Here is a 23,002-nt window from a genome sequence, read left to right on the forward strand (position 1 = left end):
TGGTTCTCTCTCTTCAAATGAAGAAGAGAATTTTAGCCAGCGTTTCCTTTCTTCTCTATCCCTGGGGCTCATAACTGTAAATGAAAGGTTCCTGGAGCAAGCAGTGGAGGCTCAGCCACTGTCATCCTCTGGCGAGATTCAGCCTGGGGATAAATGGCATGGAGGGAGTGTAATGGAGCAACTCTTGATTGCACTGTTTGAGTTCAGCCCTGTGTTGTCTCCTGTGAAAATGCTTCGCCGAATATAATTTGATTTAGGTGTGCTCCACGCAGCCCCGCTGTCCTCCCCCTCTGCTCTCCCTCCCATCTCACTAGCCTTGCAGACAGCTGAGCTGGAGAAAGAACCCCTTGAATCCCCGTTTTCCCCGGCCTCCCCAGGCCCTCCAGGTCTTTGGCGGCTCTGGCTGCTTTCTGGCACCTGTGTCAGCGCGCTCGGAGGCTGCGATCCCTGCGCTGACTTGCAGCGTGCGTCCTTTCCAGCTCCCCCAGCACCAGGGCTGGGGTTACCAGGTGATGCCTGGCTGCCTGAAGCTGCAGGCTCCAGCTCTGGGGCTATGTGAGGGAGCCGGGTGGAAAATAAAATAGTGCTTCTGCTTGGTGAAATGCTACAGGAATATAATCCTGGCACGAACCTGGGGAGGCAGGGGCACTGCACATAGTATCTGCTGGAGTATTTGCAGGGGTCTACGCCGCGGTAGCTGCTGCTGCAGCTGCTGTCAGTGCTGAGAGTCCCAACTTCCCTGCCAGCATCCTCACCTTTGGGCCTGGGACTCCATGGCCATGCTCGGGGCTGAGCTTTTGCTGTTGTCCCAGCAGCTTCTCTGCATGCTCAAACAGTTCACCACAAACAGTTCATTGCTAAGCAAAGGGCTGGGGCGTTGCTGGGCCAGCATTGGAAAGGTGTGAGAGCGATAAAATGTGAGCTGAGCTGCTAGCGGGGTTTGCTTTACCTTCCTGCAGTTTCCTTCCTAGCTTTCTCTGCAAATGGAGTTGTTTTTTTGTCTTTGCAGCAGACGGTGGCTTGTCTTAAAAGCTGTTCCTCTGCTGCTGGTTCTGCCTCTTCCCTGAGAAGCAGCCCCAGACTGGGAAGAGCCTCCTCTGCCCCTTCCCAAACCTTAGACGTGTGCCTGGCTTCCCCCTGCCCTTCTAAAGGTGGTTCTAGGAAATGCAGTGTATTTTATCGTTCTCTATATAGGCTCATACAGTGCACCAAAACCCATTCACTCCTCAACAGCCACGGGCACCTCGGTGCCACCTGCAGCGGTGGCAGGGCAGCCTGGTGGGCGCTGCTACAAGGGGAGGCGCCTGGCTGTGCCTTTAAAGAGAATCCTTCAAAATTTACTCGAGGACTTGAGTCTGAATGAGAGCATCAACCTTGAGGTTTCGTGAAATTAAAGCTCGCTAGCTTTAATCATCATTTGGATCCGCTTCACTGGGTGCCTCACGCTGATTTACCCTGCGAGAAATAATGCCTTTGCTTCGTCACGGCTAATCACCTGGGTCCCGATGGGTTAAAATCAGCAGGCTGAAACATGCGTGCTGCCCCGTCTCTCCTTCCTTTCCATTCACCTTCTTCCTTTCTTGATACTTCCCCTGAGTTTTTTCCCTTCCTCTCCAGCGCAGGCCTGCCTATGGTGTAAGGAGCCCCACGATAAAGGCTGCTCAGTGGTGCCGTGGGCTGCGGCTTGTGCTTGCGGGGCCATGCAGCTCCCCTGGGCTCTCACTTTGTGTTCAGCACCTTCGCGGTCTCGGGCAGGAAGCAGGGTTTGGGCTGTGCATGGGAAAGCATCGCTTATTGTCCCCTCTCTGCTGCCTTAGGCGCTGGCAGCAGGAGCACGCAAAGCTTTCACAGCAAATGGAGAACAAACAGGAATTTGGGCAGGAATCTGATGCTCCCTGTGCACAGAATAAGCCCAGCCCTGGGGATTAGGAACTTTGCTGGGGACTGGTGTGCTCGAGAGCTGCCTCCCCCTGTCTGTTGGGACCCCAATGTGTGTCTGCTCCCGTGTGGCATTCGCTTTGTTCCTCCCTCTGTTTGATGACAGTGATGCTCCGTCAGCAGCTGTCTGGGGAAACACGCGAGTTTACCGGGATTTTTCGTGTTGCCCCTGAAAAGAAACGCGAGAGGGGTTCAGGCTGTGAAAGCCAAGGTCCTGGCAGCGCTGTGGGCTGCGGGCCCGCAGCTGGCTTGTTCTCCAGCCCGGGGACGGAGGCTGTGCCCTCGCAGCTGGCCGGGTGACTCAGGCTGCAGAGCATCAATAGGAATCGGTGGTGGGTGGCACGGGGGGTGGCCGCTGGCAGCCAGCATCGCTGCTCAGCCTTACCCATATCCTACAGCAGGTCTGTGCCAGGCGTTCCTGCAGTGTCCCTGCCCCTGAGCCAGCAGCTTTGGGGGCGCAGAGCCGTTGTGGTGACCCCAATGTTAGTAGGGCAGCATCCCCCCGCTCTGTGCCCGACGGCAGCGCTCACGGGGGGACTGTGTGTGGGATCTGGGCAGAGGGCAGGCGCCGTGTCCTGGAGGTGTTACGGCCGCGTCCCCGCTGCCTGCCTGCCCTGCCCTGGCCGCCAGCCAAGTGGAAGTTTCCGTGAAGGCCAGCCCATCGCTGCGGCCGCGCATCCATCCCTGCAGCCCGCCGGGGAGGCGAGGAGCCGGCCGCTGCTCGCTGCGTGCCCCGCGCCCCTCGGGAAGGGACGGGCGCCTCCAAAGCCCCCCTGCGCTCCACCTTGGGAGCGAGGAGGAAGGCCGAGGGCTTTGGTTATTGCTCTGAGGCTGGCTGCAGTAATCCTCCCCTTATCGCGGCGTCGCCGAGGGGACTGCCAAGGCGGAGCGGGGACTCCTCGCCAGGACCAGGCGTTGAAGCTCTCCGGAGGGGCGCAGGGGGAGCGTGAACGTGCGCGGGGCTCGGGTCCTGCCCGGGAGCGGCAGCCCCGTGTTGCTGCGCCGGGAGTGAAGTCAGCCTTCATCAGCCGAATAGTTTATGCATGAATCGAAACTTCAGACCTGGCAGGGTGGGGGAACGCGCAGGATCTTTGCTCTTTTCAAATGCTCTCGCCAAGGAAGGAGGAGGGGATAGAGGAAATAGCAGCAAAATAGGACTGGGGAAGCGGGGAGAGATTTGAGAAGCTGGATGAGTTGTTCGCTCTGTTCTTGCGAGGAGCCAAGTTCCTTAAGCATCTCCTGGTGGATGTTAACAGAGAGCAGTGGAGACCGGAGCATTCCCCTGGACTCTCGCAAGCTGTAGCTTTAAGACTGTTTTACAGAGGACTTGGGATTTCCAGTTTTCCTGCGCCTGGTGGAGTATTTCAGGGAGTTACAGGATTTTCGGGTCATGCACCCCCTTTTTCCTTTTTCTTCCTCCTTTCTCTTCCTCTCTTACTCTTTCTTTTCATTTCAAAGAGACAAAGCTACTTCAGTTTGGAGCACAAACATATGATCAGCACATGGAAATGTGGTAATTTGGATGCATTCATGATTGCAACAGATTGAAGAAATTAGACCAGACAAAGAGCTTTTTTTGGAGGAGGAGGAGGCAAGGCAAGGAGGGAGGGAGAGTGGGTGAAAGAAGGGGACGCCACCGAAAAAAGGGACGGCCGTGACACGCGGATGCTAAATATATCCCGTAGTAATGGAGAAGGACCGGATTTCAGGTAGGCTATCGATCTTTTAATATGTTCTGTTCTGCCTCAGCCTCCCTACCTTTCCAGTAGCTTCTGCACTTTAAGAAGAGAAGCAGCCACGCTCCGGCTCGGTTTCAGCAGTTTCTTTAATTTATTTATTTTCTGCAACGTTTCCTTTTTGCATTTTTTTTTCCATCCTCCTGAGCCCTCTAGACAGAAGGTGGTTCCAGCAGAAACCGGGGGGGAGCGGGGGAAAAAAGAAACTGCTCTCTAGGTCTGGATTTCATTTGAGCCTCCCTCTCCCCCCCTCCGTTCCCATGTGCCGCCCGGCGCGGGGGGATGAATGCTGAGCCTGTTAGCTCGGCGCTGCGAGTCGGGAAGAGGGAGGAAAAGAGCCGAGCTCTTGGCATGGAGACGCATTTCTGCTCTGAAGGTTGGCTCCTGGCTTTGTGTGGCTGTGCGTTGGGGTTGAGCTTTCTCTGTCTGTCTCTCACCCTCCGGTGCCCGCTGCCTCGCTGGGGGGGAGCTGCAGGATGGGGAGCTGCAGGATGCGGCCCCGCGGGTGCCTGCGTGTCCCGCACCGCTGCTGCTCGCCCTGCAGCGCTGCCGGCTCGTGCTTCGCTCCCCTCGCTGGCCGAGCACGGGGTGTTTGGGGTGGCTGGGGACGGGCGGAGGGCGCTGCGAGGAGGAAGGAATAACTCTGTCTTGGTCTCCAGATTCCCTGCAAATCCCGGCTAATGGTGCATGCCTGAGTGCTTCCAAAACCCGCTCCCAGGTGTGCTGAGCTGGCAGGGAGCGGTGTCTCTGCAAGCTGCTCCTGCTGCGGTTGCAGGGTGGCTGCTCCTGGGACCCTTTATCCTGAGGGAGCAGCGGGGAGATGGGATGGGCAGCACGAGTGGCACTGTGAGGCTTAGGCTTGGTGGGTGTGAGCAGGACAGTCAGGATCAAAGAGGGACAGCGAGGGGCAGGGGCCAGCAGTAAAATCCCCGGTGTGCTGCAGCCGACGGGATGCCACCGTGGGTCTCCCTCCTCTGTGCTGAGCCGGCGCGGGCACGAGGCCTCTCCTGGGCGTTCCCAGGCGGCTGCTGGGCATCGGCACTGGAAGGGAAACCACAGGGATGAGAGGAAACGCTCAAGCCAGGGTGGAGCGAAACTGTGGCCGGAGAAAGCTGCTGCCATGGCTGGCCCCACACAAACCTGTGGGGCCCCATCTGGGCATGTGCTGAGAGCCCCTTGGAAGGGAACTTACCTGCAGGAGCATCCTCCGCTCCTCACCGCCTTCGAAGAGCGCAGCTGATGCCTCCTCGTCCCTCTCTCCATCTCTCTTGCTTGTGCTTTCTGCTCTGGTTTGAGCCACTTCAAAGCATTCCTGAGAGCTGCTCCTAACACAGCGGCTGGCGTGCGTTTCGGCAAGGCAGTGCCTTGGGCTGGGAAGCCCTCTGCCACTACGTGCAGGCCTCTGCAAGGCAGGGTTTGGGGGAACAGAAGGAGGTGGCAGGGTGGCTTTGTTCCCCTTGTGGTTTGGCCTTCCACAGCTCCTGTTGCACTCTCTGTGCACCCCTGGGTCCCTTCCTGCTGTGCAGAGGTGGGGGTTGCAAAAAGTTGCTGGTATGAAAGGGAACTCTGATTTAGGGATGTGGTTTAGTGGATGGTAGGGAGAATGTTGGACTGGATGATCTTGGAGGTCTTGTCCAAACTTCTAAGATTTCTGGCTGTGGTGATGTGATCTGAGGCTCTTTGTTCCCGAAAAGCATCACAGGTGGGTCTCTCCCAGCCCATAAAATGCTGCAAGGAGCACGAAGCCCCCTGCCTGGGCTGGCTCTGCTTTTGGGGCTGCAGGCAGGAGGACTCTGGGGAGCACCGTTGTGCGGAGGTGCACGAACTCATGCTAAGGCATGAGCATGAGCAGCATCTGCAAATTACCAATGTCCAAGTGCGTGCATGTTTCACTGGCCCTTGCTGGAATTGACTCAGCTGTGGGTGGTTCAGATGTGGTGGAGCTGGGGCTGCGTCATTTTGGGGTCAGAACGCACAAACCGGGCATGGGGAGCATGCCCCGTGCCTTACCCCAAGGAGCCGTGCCTGGGGGCTGGACGTGGGGCATACGTGTGGCTGCTCCACTTGGCTCAGGCAGGAGCAGGCTGTGCCTGGCAGGATGGGGAATGTAATGATGTAGGAAAATCATCCCTAATGGGGCTTCAGGCACAAAACTGGCAATATCACGGGGGAGAAGAGGAGCTCGGCTGGCTCTATGTCTCCTTCAGAAGGCGCTGCCCACAACACGGGCAGCTGGGCTCTCCCCCCGTGGCCGGGCAGGCAGCGCTCCCAGCACAGGCAGGGAGAGCCAGAGCTTTGGCCTCGGTGACTAAACCGAAACATGACTCAGATGAAAGCAGATCTGTGCAGCGCTGGGGGCCACGTTCGTCACTGTTCTGGCCCTAAGCATGCTTTTAATTAATATTCTGCTGTGGGTGGGAAGAGCTGACTCCAGAGCTGACTGTGTCGCTGCCGGACGGGGTGAGGGCACCTCGGAGCGGGTGGGAATTGGGCCTCTTCTCCTCCTCGAGGGCTGTTTTCCCACAGCTGCTGGAGCTCAGCACGTCCCATGGGGTCTGCGCCGCCCAAGCAGAGCCCAGGCTTCCTCGCAGCGGAGCAGTGTCCCCAGTCTGAGATCCCATGATGATGATGGGTGCTGTGGGTGAAGGCCCTGAATGCACGGGGTGATGCTGGGGCTGTGTCTCACTCCAAGCAGCGATGTCTTCCTCGGGCTCTGTAAGGAGGCACCGGGCTCCGGTGGTGCTTTTGGGTGCAGGTATAAGAAACACCCCCTCATACAACTTGCTGATTCCTTTTAATCCGGTTAAACCATCTCTCACACGTTTCCACACGCTAATCCTGCATGAAAAGCCTAAATCAAATTGGTTTCCAGGCATCCTGCTCTGGTGGTTTGGGGCTGGGCAGCTGTGCTGGGGGCTGCGGCCCTGCTCACATCTGTGCCCCGCTCTGCCTTTCCGAGCGCTTTGGTGGCAGCAGGGGTGCTCCTCAGCTGGAGGTGGCTTTCCTCAGCAGACGGCTGGTTTGATTAGTCCAGATCTTTCTACAAAGCCCTGATTGTTAATGCCACGGGGCCCTTTACCTCTTCTTGAAAGGAAAGGGTCAGCAGCATGCCAGGCGGCCGGGGTCTGGTTACTGTGATGAGGGAGTGATGGGATCGGTGCAGCCACCGTGGGAAAGGAAGTCTGATCTCCCAGGTAAATTATTAATGCTGCCTTTAAAATTACACTTTGAGAACCCAGTGTAGAAGTTACTAAATGATTAGCAGGTAATTATAACACCTGGATGCGATGAGTGGCATGTATGAGGTGCAGGGCCCAGGAGCAGGCAGCTGGGAGTGCTGGAGGTGCTTGTAAGCAATGTACTGGACTCCAGGACAAACGGGGAACTGTTTATTAACCCACTGGTGATCCTTTTGTAATCTTTCAGTTATACAAAGCACCACCTGTGGGTATATGCTTGTGTGTGTGCATGCATACAGAATTTAACATGTTTTATGTGTCATTTGTGCACCTCAATGATCAGAGCAGTGAGAAGACGGCCCCTGCTTGCAGCACGGGGCTTTTGGAGGCTGCCCAGGCAGCAGCTCTCACACTGAGTACATCAAGACCGAGCATCTTCGGTGGCCCTCAGAGCCCCGTGGGAAGCACCACGTGCCTGCCCTGAGCGCTAGGGAAGGGGAGAAGTGATACTGTGTGTGAGTGTTGGAGGTGTGAAGGGTTGGTAGGAGGGAATGTGCCTTTTTGTCACTTTTTTTATCCAAGTTAATCTTTAAAAAGCATGCAGCAGGGTTGGGGTTGCTTCTTATCACTCTGTCTTTTCTGCTTCAAGATTTTTGGTACCACTGTTGTTCCTAGGAGATGGCAGCTAGGACAGTGACATATTGCTTTTTCATGGTCTTCACACAGCTGTAGGCTCTCCTTTACCAAATGTGTTTCTTTTTGCTCTGGCTTGTGGTGTGGGACACCAGGTCAGACATTTGCAGTGTGGGTGCTTCTACCTTCTGTTAGACCCCACCACCTCCATCCAGCCCTAGCACACTGGATGCTTTCCTGCCTGTCCTGCCTTTGCTGTCAGCCACTGGGCTGTCCTTAGTTCTCCCCTCACTGTCCCCTGTTCCTACCTGGTGCCCACAGCCATGGTTTATTGTGGCGTGCAATGCCCTGTCCCCGAAGTGCCATGCACTGCAAAAAAGTCTGCAGCTTTTTTTTTTTGCCGGTGTTCTTGTTCAAGCATCTGCCTTCACCCACTTCCTAGGTGCCACACTGTGGCCTGCGGTGGCTGCGGGTTTTGGCTCAGTTAATAACCAGATAGGTCCCGTTGGGCCTCCTCTCAGGAAGGGTTTGGGTTTCTTGGGGCTGCAGAGCTGCCTCTGCAGACAGCTATGTTTGCAGCGTGCTCGGCTGCTCCCAGCCTGCTCTTGCCTGGCCGGTGGATGCATTCCCGCAGTTGTCTGAGGCATGTCAAGGTATGAAGCATTATCCATTTCCTGATGTCTGCTTTTAAATCTGCTGGAATTTCTGCTCATCTCCATTAAATACAATCCCGCTGTGGCGCACAGCTCATCTCTGGCCTGACAGCGGAGGTAACGCTTCTCAGCACCGCTCTGTTGAGCTTGGTGAAGCCCGGGGCAGGAGCTCCCTTCCCGCCTGCCCTCCTGCTCCGTGCTTCGCTGGATGACTCGGAGCCTCCCAGCAGAGCGATTCCCATGCTGCTGGGGTGAGGGAGGACGTTTCTCATGCAAGTCAGGGCGCTTCCAAGGTCCAGCATACCATAATGCTGAGTAGGAGCAAGTACGTAGTTAGGGAAGTATGTCTGGGTCAACACATGTCTTCTGTTGCCTTAATGATCTCAGAATCACAATATCTTTGTCCTGTTGGCTTCTCCATGCTGTAGTGCAGCTGTAACTAATGGACAGAATAATTTGTTAGAGAGCAGCGATGCCTTGGGCTGCGAGCACTGCAGTGGGGCGCGGGGCCCCAGCATCGTATGCACAGCAGTGAAAGTTTAATGGGTAGCGAGTCCTGTTGCACGGTATGATGCCTGAGAAAATTCAGGCTAGATTTCTTGCTCTGCCTCAGATTTCCTGTAGCTCCTTGGAAAATGGCATTTATGGTCCTGTTACCCCTTGATTTTTGAGGCAGGATCTGGCCTTTGGGGGTCTGTGCTGAAGCTCTCTGCAGGCAAAGGAGCTTCCAGCCGTGCTGTTAGTGCTTGGTGGGTACCCCACCGAGAACAGCTGAGGGAGATGGTACCCTGTCCTTTACTATGTGCTCAACCCAGCTCCCTCAATAACATCCCCTTTGCACTGAGCTTCTTGGGAGCCAGGCTCTGCCCCTGCTTCTTACCAGAGGCTGTTTGCATGTGCAGCTTCCTTCATGAACACCCGCACAGAAAGGGCAACTGAGTAGGCCATGGCACCCCCTCAGTGGCACTTTGGGCTGTCCCTGCTCTCTTTATTTTATCTGGGCTGGCACCTGGATGCCACGGGCTGGCCCAGGAGGGCCTCGGTGCCCTGCTGGGGCTGGGGCCGCCATTTGGGTGTCACACTGCTTCGCTGGGACAGGCAAAAGGACTTTGGGGTGCTGACGCTAAGAGCGTCAGAGGCAAATAGCTCTGTTTTGTGGCTGGGGGGAGAACGGGAATGACTTTACAGGTGAATGAAATGCATTAGTTTTACAAGCAATAATCACGCAATAAACCTGAAAGTGGATTAATTTTTTTTATTTTTTTTTTTGCTATGCCTGGTCTGTATCCATGAGAAGTTGGCGCTACACAAACAGGCCTGTGTTGGTTTAGTGATCACATCCCTACCAGAGAGCGTCTAAACTAAAGCAGTAGTTCTGGGAGCAAGCTCTGGGTTCCAGGGAAGCTGATCTGGGGAGTGATAAGCGTGATTCCTCACATGGGATCTGTGGGCTCGGCTGCGTGTGACATGCTCTCCTTCGCTTTCGATGAGTGCAGTTCAGTGAGCGCAGGACATGCTTTTTTATTAGTTTCAGATGCTTTTTCTTTCCAGGGCTGCGTGTTTTGAGTTCTTAGCCCTGGTGCTGAGAACCCATTTCTATGCTCCCTTGGGCTGGTGAGGGTAGCGGTGGTGTGTGGAGCTTCATGGCAGTACCAGCACCCAGTGCTCACTGCCTGTGTCCCAGATTTTGTCCCTGTGCCCCTGGTTTATGCGGAATCCAGCAAGCCACGGGCTCCCCCCACTCAGCGTCTGAGGTGTTCGCTGGGGCTTTGGGCTGTGAGATGAGGGGAAGGGTCTGAATGTACGTGCAGCTCTGTACCTGCACCTGCTGCTGAAGCACCCCTTGCTGGCCAGCCCATGGAGTGATCTGCTTTGTGGGAGAGTTTTGTGCCAATTGGCTGTTCCTGATGTTACTGGGACAATTTGCACAAAACTGGTCAGCCTTTGGGTGCTGACTGCTGGGTGCCCCCCGAAACAAGGGCCTGACACCATGTACAGCAATGGGGTGAGCTGCCCCAAGTGTCTGCATCAGGCTCCCTGCCCAGAGACCCACGTCGTTGACTACGCTGCCTGTAAAGGAGAGGGGAGGCCATTTTAACAGCTTCAGCCGGTCTTTGCAAAGCTACGCTCCATAAATAGTGCTCTCCGGGAACTCACTGCTGCTTTTTACCATGCATACAGGAGGGGTGCCCGCAGAAACATCTCAGTGGGCTTCCTTGAACCACCTGGGTGCCTCTGAGGGGCTCAGGTGGCTGCCGACCCTGGACTGTGAGACCCCAGTATGGGTCATTCAGTGCTTCCAGCGAGCCCGTCGGCAGCTGCATCCCAGCAGCACCAGTCACTGCTTGCCAGCAGGCTAAGGGTGGGTGTCCCCCTCCCCAGACACTTGCACCTTGGATCTCCTCTGGCACAGCTCCTTTGTTCCCAGCGACCCATTCCCTGCTCGGAGGGGCCGGGAGAGCTGGGGTTGTGCAGCTTGGGTGGGTGACGATGGGTGCAAGGCAGTGGTGGCCTGGGGCATGCAGCTGGGCCTGTGGCCACCCAGGCCGGGAGGGGGCGGCGTGAGCCTGCTGCTGCTGCGCCTGCTGCTGCTGCAACGTCCCACACTGTCTGCTTTGGATTTTGCTTCCAGAAGTAGGCACGGGACTACATTCCGCCTCTGGAAAAAAAGATAAATGATTGTTGAGGATTGCAGCAGAGGGAAGTCCTTTGTGTGTGTATACGGAGGCACTTTATTTGATAAAAATAGATGGGTGTTTTTTCACCGCGTTGCTGAAAGCATCTGGGTTCCCCTCTCCTAAGCTGATCAGATTTTGGCACAGCTTTTATTTAGCAGTGAGTCAGGATTTAAACTGTACCAGGAGGGAGTGATCTTGTGGCAATTAGAAGCAGGAATTTTGGAGTCCTTTTCCTGCTCCTCCACTAAATTACTCCGCATCCTTATGTAAATCATTTAACACATGTGCTCTAACTTCCTATATGGAAAATGAGGTAGATGCTTTCCGCTTTTCATAGACAGGCAATTCAGGATGCCCTGCCAGGCAGCTGGGAGGGATTTGTCGTGATAAAGCTGGGAATTTGACCTGTTTGAGATGCTGGCACCCCTGTGCAGGGCAGGGCTGAGGCTCCCTATGGGGTAGAGGCAACTCCTGCTGCTGATCTGAGCTGTGGGGTTCGCGAGTAGCTGCACGTCAGGCTGGAGACGTGAATGGATCTCACCGGACCCATCTTTCATCTGTGCTGGGGAGCATGGGCCAAAGAGCAGGAGTAGGGGATTTATTCCAGGGCTGTGATGTCCATCTGTCGGTCATCACAGGCAGGGGAGGTGCAGGCAGAGCTTCCTCCAGGGGGACTTTGGTGCTGAGTGGTACAAAATCACCGGCCAGTGCCTTGTTCCCATCTGGAGCAGCACCAAACTTGGGATCATGGCTCTGCTCTGCTCTGCTCATCAGCAAGAGCCGTGCGGCTCTCCTGCCTTCACCAGGCAGACAGGAGGGGACGTAAACCTGCTCAGCCTCCCCTGCTGCCTGCAGCTGGCCTGTCAGTGCTGCCCCCTCTCTGCTAGGGGAAGATGATGTTGTCCTGGTACGACGTGCCATTGCCCACCATTTGTCACCCTGAGTCGTCGTCCCCTGACCATAAAGGGTTTAGCGGTTTTGCTCTCTTGCTTTTCTTTTGCCTGTGGCTTCTCTCACCTCTGTGAGGTCTGTAGGACTTGGAGCAAGTGAGGCATGTAGAAATGCTCACAAGGAGGGCTTGTGTTTAAGAGTTTAGCGGCTTATTTTTTTATTTAGGTAGAGACAAAGCAGAGAACTGCTAGGCCGGGAAACAGGGGTTCTTCAGCACCTGAAATATTTACCATTTCATTCCCCTCTCACATTTCTAACACTTCAAGTGGAAAACTGGTCAGACCCAGCTCTGGCTACCTGAGAGGCGCTTGCTGACCCCCTGCTCTCGGGGGAAGGGGCCCTCCTGGAAAGTGCCGTGGTTGGTGAGCAGTTCCTTGTGTGTAGGGTAGGTTGGTTTTTTTGTTTTTTTTTTTTGTTTTTTTTTTTTTTTCCAGAAAACTTTAAAAATTCCCAGTGGGTGGAGAGGGAAAGTGAGCTGTGGAAATTAATTGTGTGTCTCGTGCTCTCAAATGAAACACACCCTGGGGAAGGCAATATCCTCCACCAGAGGAGCAGCAGTGTTGGCCACAGACCAGGAAACCCTTCCCTCTCCACTCCCCTGCACAGCAAGGGGTGAGTGCTGTAGGGAAAAGCAGCTCCTGGGGTCCTCTCTTCTGGCTCTTCACCCCTCGGGACACCCCTGGAGTGCCCTGCTGAGTGCGGGTTGTGCTCTGCCATCGCTTTGCCCTTCACCCATCAGTTTTTTTCTATCGGACTGGTGTTACTGGTAGCACAAGGCTTTGTACTGGGGCTGCTCACTGGTTGTGCTCTGAGAGTGTAGGCGGTGTGGCTGGATCTCCAGCAATGCCCCAGGATGGCTCGGGTGCTTGGCTTGGATGTCTGCTCCCAGCCTTTCTCCAAAATGAGACAGCAAGAGGTAGGTCACGGCATTGGTGAGAGACACCCATGCACCTGGGGCTGTCCTGAAGCTGGGTTGCCAAAACCGGCCTTTTATCTCCCAGTCAGCCCCAAAATGGGGTAAGACCCACCTCTGGTGTCTTGTGCTCATTTATATTGCTGCTCCCTGAGCTGGCAGCCACGTGCAGGTCCGGGGCAGCTGCTGAGGCTGTGCCACTGCTGCACAAAGCAGGCCACGTCCCCACTGAGGGGCTGCGGCCATGTTTTGGAGAAGGGGAAACTTCCCCGCTAGCCCCGACAGTGCTGGAGGCAGCTCTGAAACGGGGCCCTTCGCCTGCAGCTGGAGAGGAAACCTAATCTTGCTCTGTACAAAGGCAAGGAGCTGACAGCCAGATGTGCAGGGGACACGGGGGGGCGGAGGAAGGGGATGCGCAAGGGCGGGCGGTGGGGAGTTTTTGGTGGTGGGGGCTGGAAGGGGGCGAGGGAACTGCACGGCTGGGAGCGCTGCAGCCCGCTCTGACCTGCAGGAAGAGAAGATGGAGCGTTTGGGAAAAAAACAGCTGTGAGAGGCAGAAAGAGGAGCACCAGGAGTGCTCTGCAGGAGCAGGGTCTTTGAGCTCTCCCTGGTTTTGGCTCGGTGCCTTCCTCCCCCTCCTCGCTGCGTGCGGCGTTTCCTCCCTGGGGGCCAGCGCAGCCCCAGACTCAGCTCAACCGCTGGCAAAGCTCAGGCTGCACAGCTCCCCGAGCTCTGCCAGAAGCAGTGCTCCTGGCTCAGTGGGCAGGGCCAGGGGTTTGGGAGGTTTGTTCTGCTGCTGGTTACCAGCTTAGACTCCTCTGGGAGCCTGAGCAGCGCCCAGACAGCCCAGCCCTGCTTTTCTGCATTGAGAGGGCTCCTTGTGCAGCACTGCTACATCCAAACCAAGCAAGTTATTTATTCCTTTTCCTTGTCAAACTCTTTTTGTGCAAGGCTGAGCCTTCCCTAGCTGGCTGCTAGTGCCCCGCTGCTGGCCCGAGCCCCTCTGTGCCCTGACAACAGCAAGCGGTGAACGTTGCACAACACAAATAATGGGAAATCCGGTCCTGTGTCAGAAGTCCCGTTCAAAGGCACCTTGGCTGTGCTCAGGACGTTCTGGCTGACAGATTTTCCCATGAAATAAAAAGCGCTAGCTGTTGACATACAAATGCAGCTGAAGTGTAAGCTTTTACTGTCAAATTTTGCTGCTTCTGGCTTAAAATCCTTAGGGCACGGCAGTGTAAACGAAGGATAGCTTTAGGGGGCAGAATTTGCCTGAACTTGAGCAGGAGTTGACTTAGTTTCGAGTTGGAGTTCAGGTCGCTTCTCTGCCTCTGTCACTTTGGGAGCCGTGTGCGGGAGGAGCTGGGGGCTCAGCAGGACCGGCAGCAGCAGGGCTGTGCCCTCGCTTGCCTCTGGCCACCTGGGAGAAGCTCTTGAAGTAATGGAACTCTCTCACGCTTCCTTCTCCATTTGTAATAGCGTAATATTGTAATAATGTAAGAGTAATTACATTAAACTGTGCAAGTCAGCAGTGTCTGCAGGACACACAGAGTGCGGCAACACTTGTGAGAAGGGCGAGGATCACGCGAGAGGCTTGGAGGCACCACATCTCCCCGGAGCCCACAGTCCTCTGCTGCAGTTGGCAGTGGGGTGCTTTAATCAGTGGGACAGGAATTAATCCAAACCTGCCTCTGTGCAGAGCACGATCCAAAATTCCATCCCCCCACAGGAAGCCTCCCTGCACTGGTGAAGCTGTGTGTCCTAACAAATAAAGGTTTAGCATCTTCGTCTAGTTGGAAAAAAAAAAAAAAAAAAAAAGAAAGAGAGAGAGATGAGATGTTGCTACTGGAAAGATTTATTACTATATTTTCAGACTATAGGAATATCACAGGTAAAGCAGTACAGGCACTCGTTGTACTTGTGAAACCCTGTGCTCGTGCGGACATCCCTTGTGTCCTCAGCTCCCGGTGACCGTCACACCTTTCCCTCTGGCTGCTTTGGGTCTTAGCTCACAGCTCCCTGACATACTTCTTCACGTCCTCTTGGACGGGCAAGTATTTTTCTCATCTTTGGAAAAGCAAATTACTGTCTAGGATTGCCAATATCTGTTACGTTGTCGTGAAGCTCATGTGTGGATAGAAGAATTTTTGAGTTAGCATGTCTGGTCCATCACTTAACCCATCAAATATGTCCCCTTCGTGACCCTCTCCGTTTGTACTGCATGGATTTAAACAATAAAGCCGGTCTGGTTTTCAATCATTTTCCTGGCTTGGAAAAGAAAGCATTGGAAAAAAAAAAAAAAAAAAGAAGAAAAAAAAAAAAAAAACACAAAACAGAAGAGAAAGGCCCTCCTGTTTTCCACCAGAGACGCAGAATTTGCTCGGCGGGGAGCTGATCTCTCAGGAAGCGCTGGAAGTGGCCCGCTGGATTTAACACCCTGCTCATCAGCTGCATCTGGTGTGAACAGGAGGATCTTGTGTTGCGAGGACTTTGCTTTTTTCTGCTGAATAGGAAGTTGTCCTTTTAATGTTAAGAGTTAAAGACAGGCTCTCGGCTGATGTGGGCTCACAGCTCTGCCGACTCCAGCAGCTGAAAGCGTCTTCCCTGGCAATTCTGCTGCGCTCGGCGTTTCCCTGGGGTTATGTAAACAGCTCTGCTTTATGGATGGGGCTGGGACGTGCGATCCGCAGCTTGCCGACTGTCCCGTGCAGGACACGGAGCTGCTGGAGAGCCTTGGGCAGCGCCGAGGGAGGGAGGAGGTGGGTGCTCAGCTCTGGCGGTGGCTGCAGCTCGGCCCAGTGCCTGCTGCTGCTGGAGAAGTGCTGGGAGCTGAAAACAGAGCGTGTGTAGGCAGGGTGCCCAAAACGTGGTTTGGTGCTTGGCTGGAGGTGTCCCTCTGGAAACGTGGGCTCGTGATGCCAGAAGTCACCGAGTGTGTGACACGGAGGAGGTAGGAGGGGATTGTCCCCTCTACTCCGCTCTCATGGGACCCCCCCCAGAGCCTTGAGTGCAGCTCTGGGACACCCAGCACAAGGACAGGGACCTGTGGGAGTGGGGCTAAAGGAGGTTGTGAGGATGCTCAGAGGGCTGGAGCATCTCTCCTACAAAGAAAGGCTGAGAAGGTTGATGTTGTTCAGCCTGGAGAAGGGAAGGCTCCAGGGAGACCTTAGAGTGGCCTTCCAGTGCCTAAATGGGGCTACAGGACAGCTGGGGAGGGACTCTGTCAGGGAGTATGGTGACAGGGCAAGGGGTAACAGCTTTAAACTAGGGGGTGTAGGAGCAGGTTACACATTAGGAAGAAATTCTTTCCTCAAGAGGGTGGTGAGGCACCAGGCTGCCCCGAGAAGCTGTGGGTGCCCCATCCCTGGTGGTGCCTGAGGCCAGGCTGGATGGGGCTGGGGGCAGCCTGGGCTGGTGGGAAGTGCCCGTGCCCAAGGCAGGGGGGTTGGAACGAGGTGGTCTTTAAGGTCCCTTCCAACCCAAACCATGCTATGGTTCTATGACAGTCCAGACCTACAGAAATCCAGCAGGAAAGGTGCCAAGAAAGCCAAGCTGTGCAGCATCCATGCTCCTCAGGAGTACCTGGGGATGCACAATTGTCTTGTAGGTTCAGGCGTAGCAGGAGGATCAAGCCAACAGGCACAGCAAAGTTCATCCCCAGGAGTTTTGGCTTCCTTGTGTGGCTCCACCTGAAGTCCCATGCCTCTTATTTCTGTTGACAACTCCCGCGCCTCCCTAAACCCCTGTTGCAGATGCAACTTTCCACCAGTTCAGGATGCTGCAGGAGCTTGACCCGCACATCTGCGGCACCACAGGCACCACCATCAGGTTTTCCTCTCCATGAAAGCGTAGGAGTCGTGTTTATCTCTGCGCTGGCAGGCCGGGGAGGATGCCGCACCTCTGGGAGCTTCTGGGGGCTGGGTGGAGCGGGACAGAGGAGGAGCAGCACGCGGGCTTGGAGCTGCTTTCGTGGCTCTGCCTTGAAGCCAGACGCTGGGATCTGGCACGTGTTTCCAGGGGCCCTGGGGAAGGAGGGTGACAATAAATCTGGGCCGTGAATAACAGCCCCTTGCCCTTCTAGCGATTTCTGACACGCTGATTTTTGATGACAAATGGAGCCCCGGGGGGTAATCCACGGGGGCTCCTCTTGGCTCTCACGCTGAGAAAGCACTCGCTGAGCGCAGGCTTGGCTGCGAGGAGCTCCCAGCTCTGGGTGTGAAGGTTGGAAGGGAAAGGAAGCAAAAGCACAGATAACGCGTTGTGGGGCTTTCTCATTGCCAGACTTGGAGATTTTGTTGTCCTCAAAATGTGACTGTGGCCCTCTGCTCTGGGGTGACACCATGGCTGTTCCTAGGGGACCTGCCGGTGTGTGTGGTTCCCCCAGGAGAGGCCCCAAAGGGAAATGACGACCAAGCACACCCTGCGAATGCCTAACAGGTCTGACTGCTGGGGCAGGAAATTCATCCTGGGGTGACTGGTGTACAATGGGGGAGTCCTTGTGATAGGAAAAAGGCATCCAGTCCTCAGATGAGGCCGAAAGATAGAGTCACTGTCTTGTAAAAGATCAGGAGCGCTAACGAGGGAGCTGCAAAAAGGTCCCCATTTGGGGAGCAGAAGCTCTGCAGGAAGCCCCAGCTGGTGTGGGACACCTCTAACCATGGTTGGCTTGGGACGTTTTCCCTGGAAGAAGCCCGGTTCACCCCTGGCTAAACCATCCTGTTGCTTAACCACAGCGTGAGCGCCGTGCCCCTTCCACCTCCCCTGAGACCTTCCCGGCAACCCCCGGCCGTGCCTCTGCGCAGGGCTTGTGCCTGCTCCCATTGCTGTCTCCTTACAAGACGGGGTTTTATTTCACTTCGTTCCCTGCCAGCCTTCCTTGAGTTTTGCCAGCTCTTTTCCCTGTGAGCCAGAAGACTGTTAGACATAGAAGGAAAGCGCTGCGTTCAATCTGCCTTTTAAATGCCTAATTCAGGAAAATTAAGTTCGTTAGCGCTGCCCTGCCTCTGAGCAGATGCACTGCGAGGGGTGTGCTGAAGGAGCTGTCTGGTTCTCAGGATGGGGATGGGTTGTCGTCGCATTCTTAAGACCATAGATACTCGGCATATCTGGCATGAGAGAGCTGGGCTGGACTATTTGCCTTCTTTAGCTACTGGAAGCAATCCAGCCTGCCAGTTCCTGCAAGCTCATCCTGTGGTTTAGTGGATAATACTGATCCTTGTTCAACTCCCACGCCTTTGTGCCTTCCAAGCGGATGGGGAAGACTTTGCAGGGCTTGTACTGCGCACAGATCCCGGCTCTTTGCTGTGGAAGGCACAAGTTTTCATTATGCTGTGGAGTGCTCGCTCCAGAGTTTTAATAAAATGTTAATTATTGCACGGGAATGACCATGAGAATCATGGCAGGTTGTAACCGGTCAGCGCGTCTGAGTGGTGTAGGGTGGTAGCAATAACTGAGGAGGGTTGGCTGCTGCTTTGAACTTAATGAAATGTCTTCAGGTGCTTCAACAGGAGTTGGTCTCCTCTGCTAGGACGAGCCTTTGGTGTCTGCGGCAGCTTCTCGTGCGTTTGTGCAGCCGACTGCAGGCGGCACAGGGCTGCTCGGCTCGGGGCTGGCAGCTGATCAGCCGCTGGCTGCAGCGAGGAGGTGATCAAGCCCGAGTTTTCTCGAGCAGGCAGCAAGGCTGCTGAGTGCTGTGACTCAGTGGGATGGCTGTGCCAAGGCTGATCCTCCGGGGATGAGCGTGCAGGCTTTATTCTGTGACTGCACCCATGGGGCTCAAAGCCACATGTCCCAAACCATGCATTGCTCCCAGAAGGTTGGGCTGATCCGATGCTGTAGCTGGTGTGTTTGTATCTCAGCTCCTGAGCAGCACAGGGCTGTTGGTGAGGCCGTTCCTTGTCTGCAGCTTCGGGCTGGCCTTTCCCCATGAGGTGCCCAGTGTGCAGCAGGGCTTCGGCGAGCAAAAGGTGACATTGGCTTCAGGTGCTGGGATGTCCCCTGGCCTCTGCGCCCAGGGTGGCAGCAGGGTGCAGCTGTGTCCTCTACAACAGCACCAAAAGCAGTGAGAAAATTGCAATTCTGCTACCCCTTTACCTCAGTCTGGGGATGTATAGAAGATATATGAGGTGAGCAGATTTTGGTATGAATGTGGCTGGCAGCAGACGCAGATCTTGGATTCAACATGTGCCTTGCAAGAAAGAGGCTTTCTTGAAGCGGACAGAGAGTTGCTGTTGCCGTGCAGCCGTGCTCATCACCAGCGCTGATGCTAACATCATTATCAACATGTTTATGTGAAGCTTGGCTGCAAAATAGCTCATCATCCTCAAGATTTCTCAAGCGAGTTTGCTAAATACTTCTTTTACTGTGCTGCCAGGGGCGCTCCCGGCGGCCAGTGAAGGAGGCGGCGTTTGGCCAAAGCAGTGCCTGGCCCGGAGGTCCAATTCCCGTGTGCCTTAAATCCATCTGCAGGCTGGCAGGGGAACAACTGGGTGCTCTTTTCTCCCAGTAATTGTCTGCTTTATGTGCAGCCCAGCCGCGAGCTGCTTCCATGGCACCTGTTTTGCTGGAGTTGCGTGTGAACGTGCCCCTGGCAGCACCTCTGCATCCCTCGCCGAGCTGCCCCAGCCCTTGGGGGCTGGTGCAGGCATTGTGAGGATGGGCACAGCCCGGCCCTGCTGCTGCAGCGGGTCAGGACCCTTTGTCTGAGCTGCCCCGGGCTGCTCTGCGCCCTGAGCGCTGCTCTGTGCTGTGTGAGGGCCCTGTCAGCCCTCCAGCTGGCAGGCACCGCGCTCCCGAGTTGTAAGCAGGCATTGTGGAGAAGTCTGGTTTGGAAACTGCTGGCAGCGGCGGGGCCGTAGCTGCAGACTTTGGACGCGAGGTGCCCCTGGCAGGAGATGTGCAGCTCTGAATGGAGAGCCGGCGGCAGCCGCGCCGAGCCCTGGGCGCAGCTGCGGGTGATGGAGGACCCGTGTGGGAGGTGTTGCTGATGCTTGGAGGCTCGTGTTCCTGCCGAGGAGGGCTCAGCACTGACCCGGGCGCAGGATCCAGGCAGCAGGGCAGTTTTATTCGACTCCGAGGAATGTTGTCTGGTCGTTAAACCAGCCAAATTGGAGTACTGCGGGGTGCGGGGATTTTTCTGGAGGAGGGGGAGGAGGAAGGTATGTAGAGACAGCGCTCAGGTCTGGCAGATTACTCCCGTGCGTTAACATAAATGCCAGCTGTATCGGTCAGCCCTGTGATTCCTCGTCTGGGAGGAACAGCACCCTTGAGCTTACAGACACTGACAGTCCCTGCCGAACAGGGCTGATGCTTAATGCAGGCAGCTCCTTCCTCCCATCCTTCCTTTGCACATAAAAACACTTCACGTTTGGTTTCTCCCTCGTCTGAACTTCTCCTGAAGAACAGCACTTCGATTCTGCTGGTGGAACGCCTGGGCTATGACAGGTGCCAGCGGTGCAAATTAAAACGAGCGAACAACAAACGAGCGCGGCGAGGCCGAGTTCGTGGGAGGCTGGAGCTTGTGGAAGCGATGCAGTGTGCAGGCACCGTGTGGACTTTGTGTTGCGGGCTGCTCTGATTCATTTTGGGTGTGATGGCGGTGGCCACAGCTCATCGGAGGTGGTGTTTGGCCTCTTCCCTGCTGGGCTTGGCTGCAGGGGTCATGGGTGTGAGCGGAGCGCGGGCTGTGTGCAGGTGGAGATAAAGCAGCCCTGGGTTGTCACTACAAGGGAGCGGGCCAAGCTCGGCTCGTTCAGGAAATTTTGAGGCTGTGATCTTCATTTACAAACAAAAGCAGCAGAGGTAGGCGTCCTGGGGCCTGCAGCATGATGCCTGAGCTTTTTGTACGCCTGCCCAGGGAGGGGTTTTGGCTCACAGCTGATGGCCGGAGCCTCTTCCTCTGCGTGGGGGCAGAGATCAGCTTGTGACAGCACCTCGTGGTGCCAAATGCAAGCTGAAAACCCGCGGCCAGCCCCACGCCAGGCTGGATCCTCCATCCTGCCCAGGTGCATGTGTCCAGCTGGTGACACACTGCTCCAAACCTCTCCCAGCTCCAGGACCTCCCCAGATTTTTACTCTCCCTCTTTGCTGGCGAGCATTGCCCATGGGGATTTTCTCCACCCCCTCCACAGTGCTCTGGGCAGAGCTGGAGCCCCCTGCTCCTCTCCTGCTGCTCTGGGCTGGCTCGGTGCCGCCTCGCTCCAGAGCTGGTGCTCGGCCCCCAGCACGCTCCCGGGCCCTTTTCCATCTAGGGCAAACTCTGCAAGGCAAAACGCTGCTTTTGGCCAGCTTGCAGCAGATCTCTGAACTGATTTTGGATCCTCGTTTGTTTGTGGAGGCTGAAATCCCCGGCGTCTCCCACCCGCGTGTGCCAGCTGCGGCTCCTGCCAAGGGGGGCTCGTGGAAAGGAGCACCAGAGGTGGGAGGAAGCCCGAGGTGCCCTGCCCTGCCTGAGCCTCGGTGCTGACCCCATCCCCTGGCAAAAGAGGCTGTGCCAACATCATCGAGTCCATCATGTGATAATGGCTTAATCTTAGGAAAAAGAAAAAAAAAAGTGCTCTGTGCCAGGGAGCCCGTGGGCACAGCTGTGTGCATGAGAGGTGGGGGCAAGCACAAGTGGCTGAACATGTGAAAGGGAGACAGGGCTAAAAGGAAATTCTCCTCAAACCTTGTGTTTGGATCAATAGTTTGCTTTTTAATTGACTGTGCAATTTCAGCACCTGGTGTCACAGAGGTCGGGGAGGCAGAAGTGGCATGCTGGGGGCTGGGGGGAGCCTGGCGAGAGGGGCCCTTTGTGGTCCCCTTTGCCCTGCGCTGCTTTCCCAGCAGGAGAGTTGCTGCAGTCCAGCCCCGGCTGCTTTTGGGGGATTTCCCTCACACGTGCAGCCCATGGCTCTGCCGGGGCCCTGGAGCCAGTGCAATTATCGGGGTCTGGCTGGGGGGGGGGTTATCTTGGTGATAACTCGGGTAGGTCTGGTAGCGTTTGCGGTGAATTGAGAGAGGGAGCTGAAGGCAAAGGCCCTGCCGTGTGCGTGGGCTTGCTGCAGTGGGTTTGGGCAGTGCTGCCTGCGTCCTTGTGCCCCCTTCCCGTCCCTGTGTCCTTGTGCCTCTTCCCATCCCTCCCTGCTGGAGCCATGGGAACAGGAGAGCCACTGGTGGTGCTCAGCGCTGCGTGGATCCGCGCCTCAGCATCCTCACTGCGGGGTCTGACAGGGCCTCATGCTCTCAGAGGGACCGGTGGCAGCTCCACCACCGTTTTCAAAGAAAAGGAAAAAAAGAGGGAAAAGTTTTTTCCCTCGTTCCTCTCCTCCTGCCCTCGCTTCCTTCCCCATCTCAGCGCTGTGCGCCGAGCTCCCGGCGCTTTGTCCCTGCTACGCGGAGGAAGCCGAGTGGGCGTGGGGCTGCGGCCGGTGTGGGAATTGTTCTTATCAAGCTGCTTTTCGTCAAGAAAGAATAATAATAATAATATAATCTTTGATGGTACCAAGGGAACTCGGGAGGCGCAGCTGCCCCCGAGGCCTGATCCGCGGCTCGCGTTGCTTCCTGAGCCTTGGCCGTGAGTTTTTAGGGTCTTTGTGCTGCGGCAGATTTTGCTGCGTGCCTGAAATATCTCGGAGGAGCCGGGAGAGCCGGCCGGGGGCTGGCACAGGGAGTGTGAGCTGCCGGACACGGCTCGCTGAGAAGCAGGGGAGAAGTATCAGAAAAGCAAGTTTCCTGCCATTCGCTGGCGTATTTATGACTGGAAAGTTTGGGGTCGGAAAGGTCGCGAGCAGGCAGTAGAAAACGGCGGTGGCTACAAAAGCATGGGACACGGGTCTGCAGCCGAGTGCGTGCACGCGGCTCTGCCCACTCACCCCTTCCTGCAAATTTTCCCGAATTAGGGACTGCCAGGAAGCTTTCAGAAATGGAGAAGCCTGTTTCTGAGGGGTTCAATATGAGGCTGATGCTTGCCTCCCCCTTTTTACCTTGCACCCACTGTAGTGCATGTATGGTGGAAATGCCTGGGGGCGCTTCTCTACCTCTGGGAGCAGGAACCCTGAATCCTTCTGGAGCAGGGGGCACCCCACAAGCAAGCAGTGGGGAACTCGCCATGCCATGCGTGTGTTGAACTCGCCAGGGGGTGAGCAAGGTTTCTGAAGCCTCTCGTTTCCATGAAAACGTCTGTGCTGTCACGCAACCGGGCCTTCATGCCTCTTTGGTCTTAATATTAAAATGGAGTGGTTAATAATTAATACTTTATTTAATAGTTGAAGTAATTAAGTAGGTTTGCTTCTTGGATCCTAAACCACTGTACCTCCCCTTTTCTTAAGAAAGACTAACCTGA

At 55.7% G+C, this 23,002-nt stretch overlaps 1 protein-coding gene across 3 annotated transcripts in view; it reads left to right on the plus strand.

Moving 5' to 3' along the window:
- SEPTIN9 (septin 9) overlaps positions 1 to 23,002 on the plus strand; it is a 119,138-nt gene that overhangs the window by 33,021 nt on the left and 63,115 nt on the right. Inside the window, exon 1 of one of the 3 annotated variants that reach the window (XM_082775257.1) lies at positions 3,060 to 3,647. The exons of the other annotated variants lie outside the window; for them this stretch is intronic. Coding sequence (XP_082631383.1) covers positions 3,626 to 3,647 — 22 coding nt within the window. The 5' untranslated portion in view covers positions 3,060 to 3,625. Of the gene's footprint in view, positions 1 to 3,059; positions 3,648 to 23,002 lie in introns of those variants that run through there. 3 annotated transcript variants of the gene reach the window in all.

The sequence above is a fragment of the Aythya marila genome, assembly GCF_965140915.1.
Source record: "Aythya marila genome assembly, chromosome: 18".
Lineage (NCBI taxonomy): Eukaryota > Metazoa > Chordata > Aves > Anseriformes > Anatidae > Aythya > Aythya marila.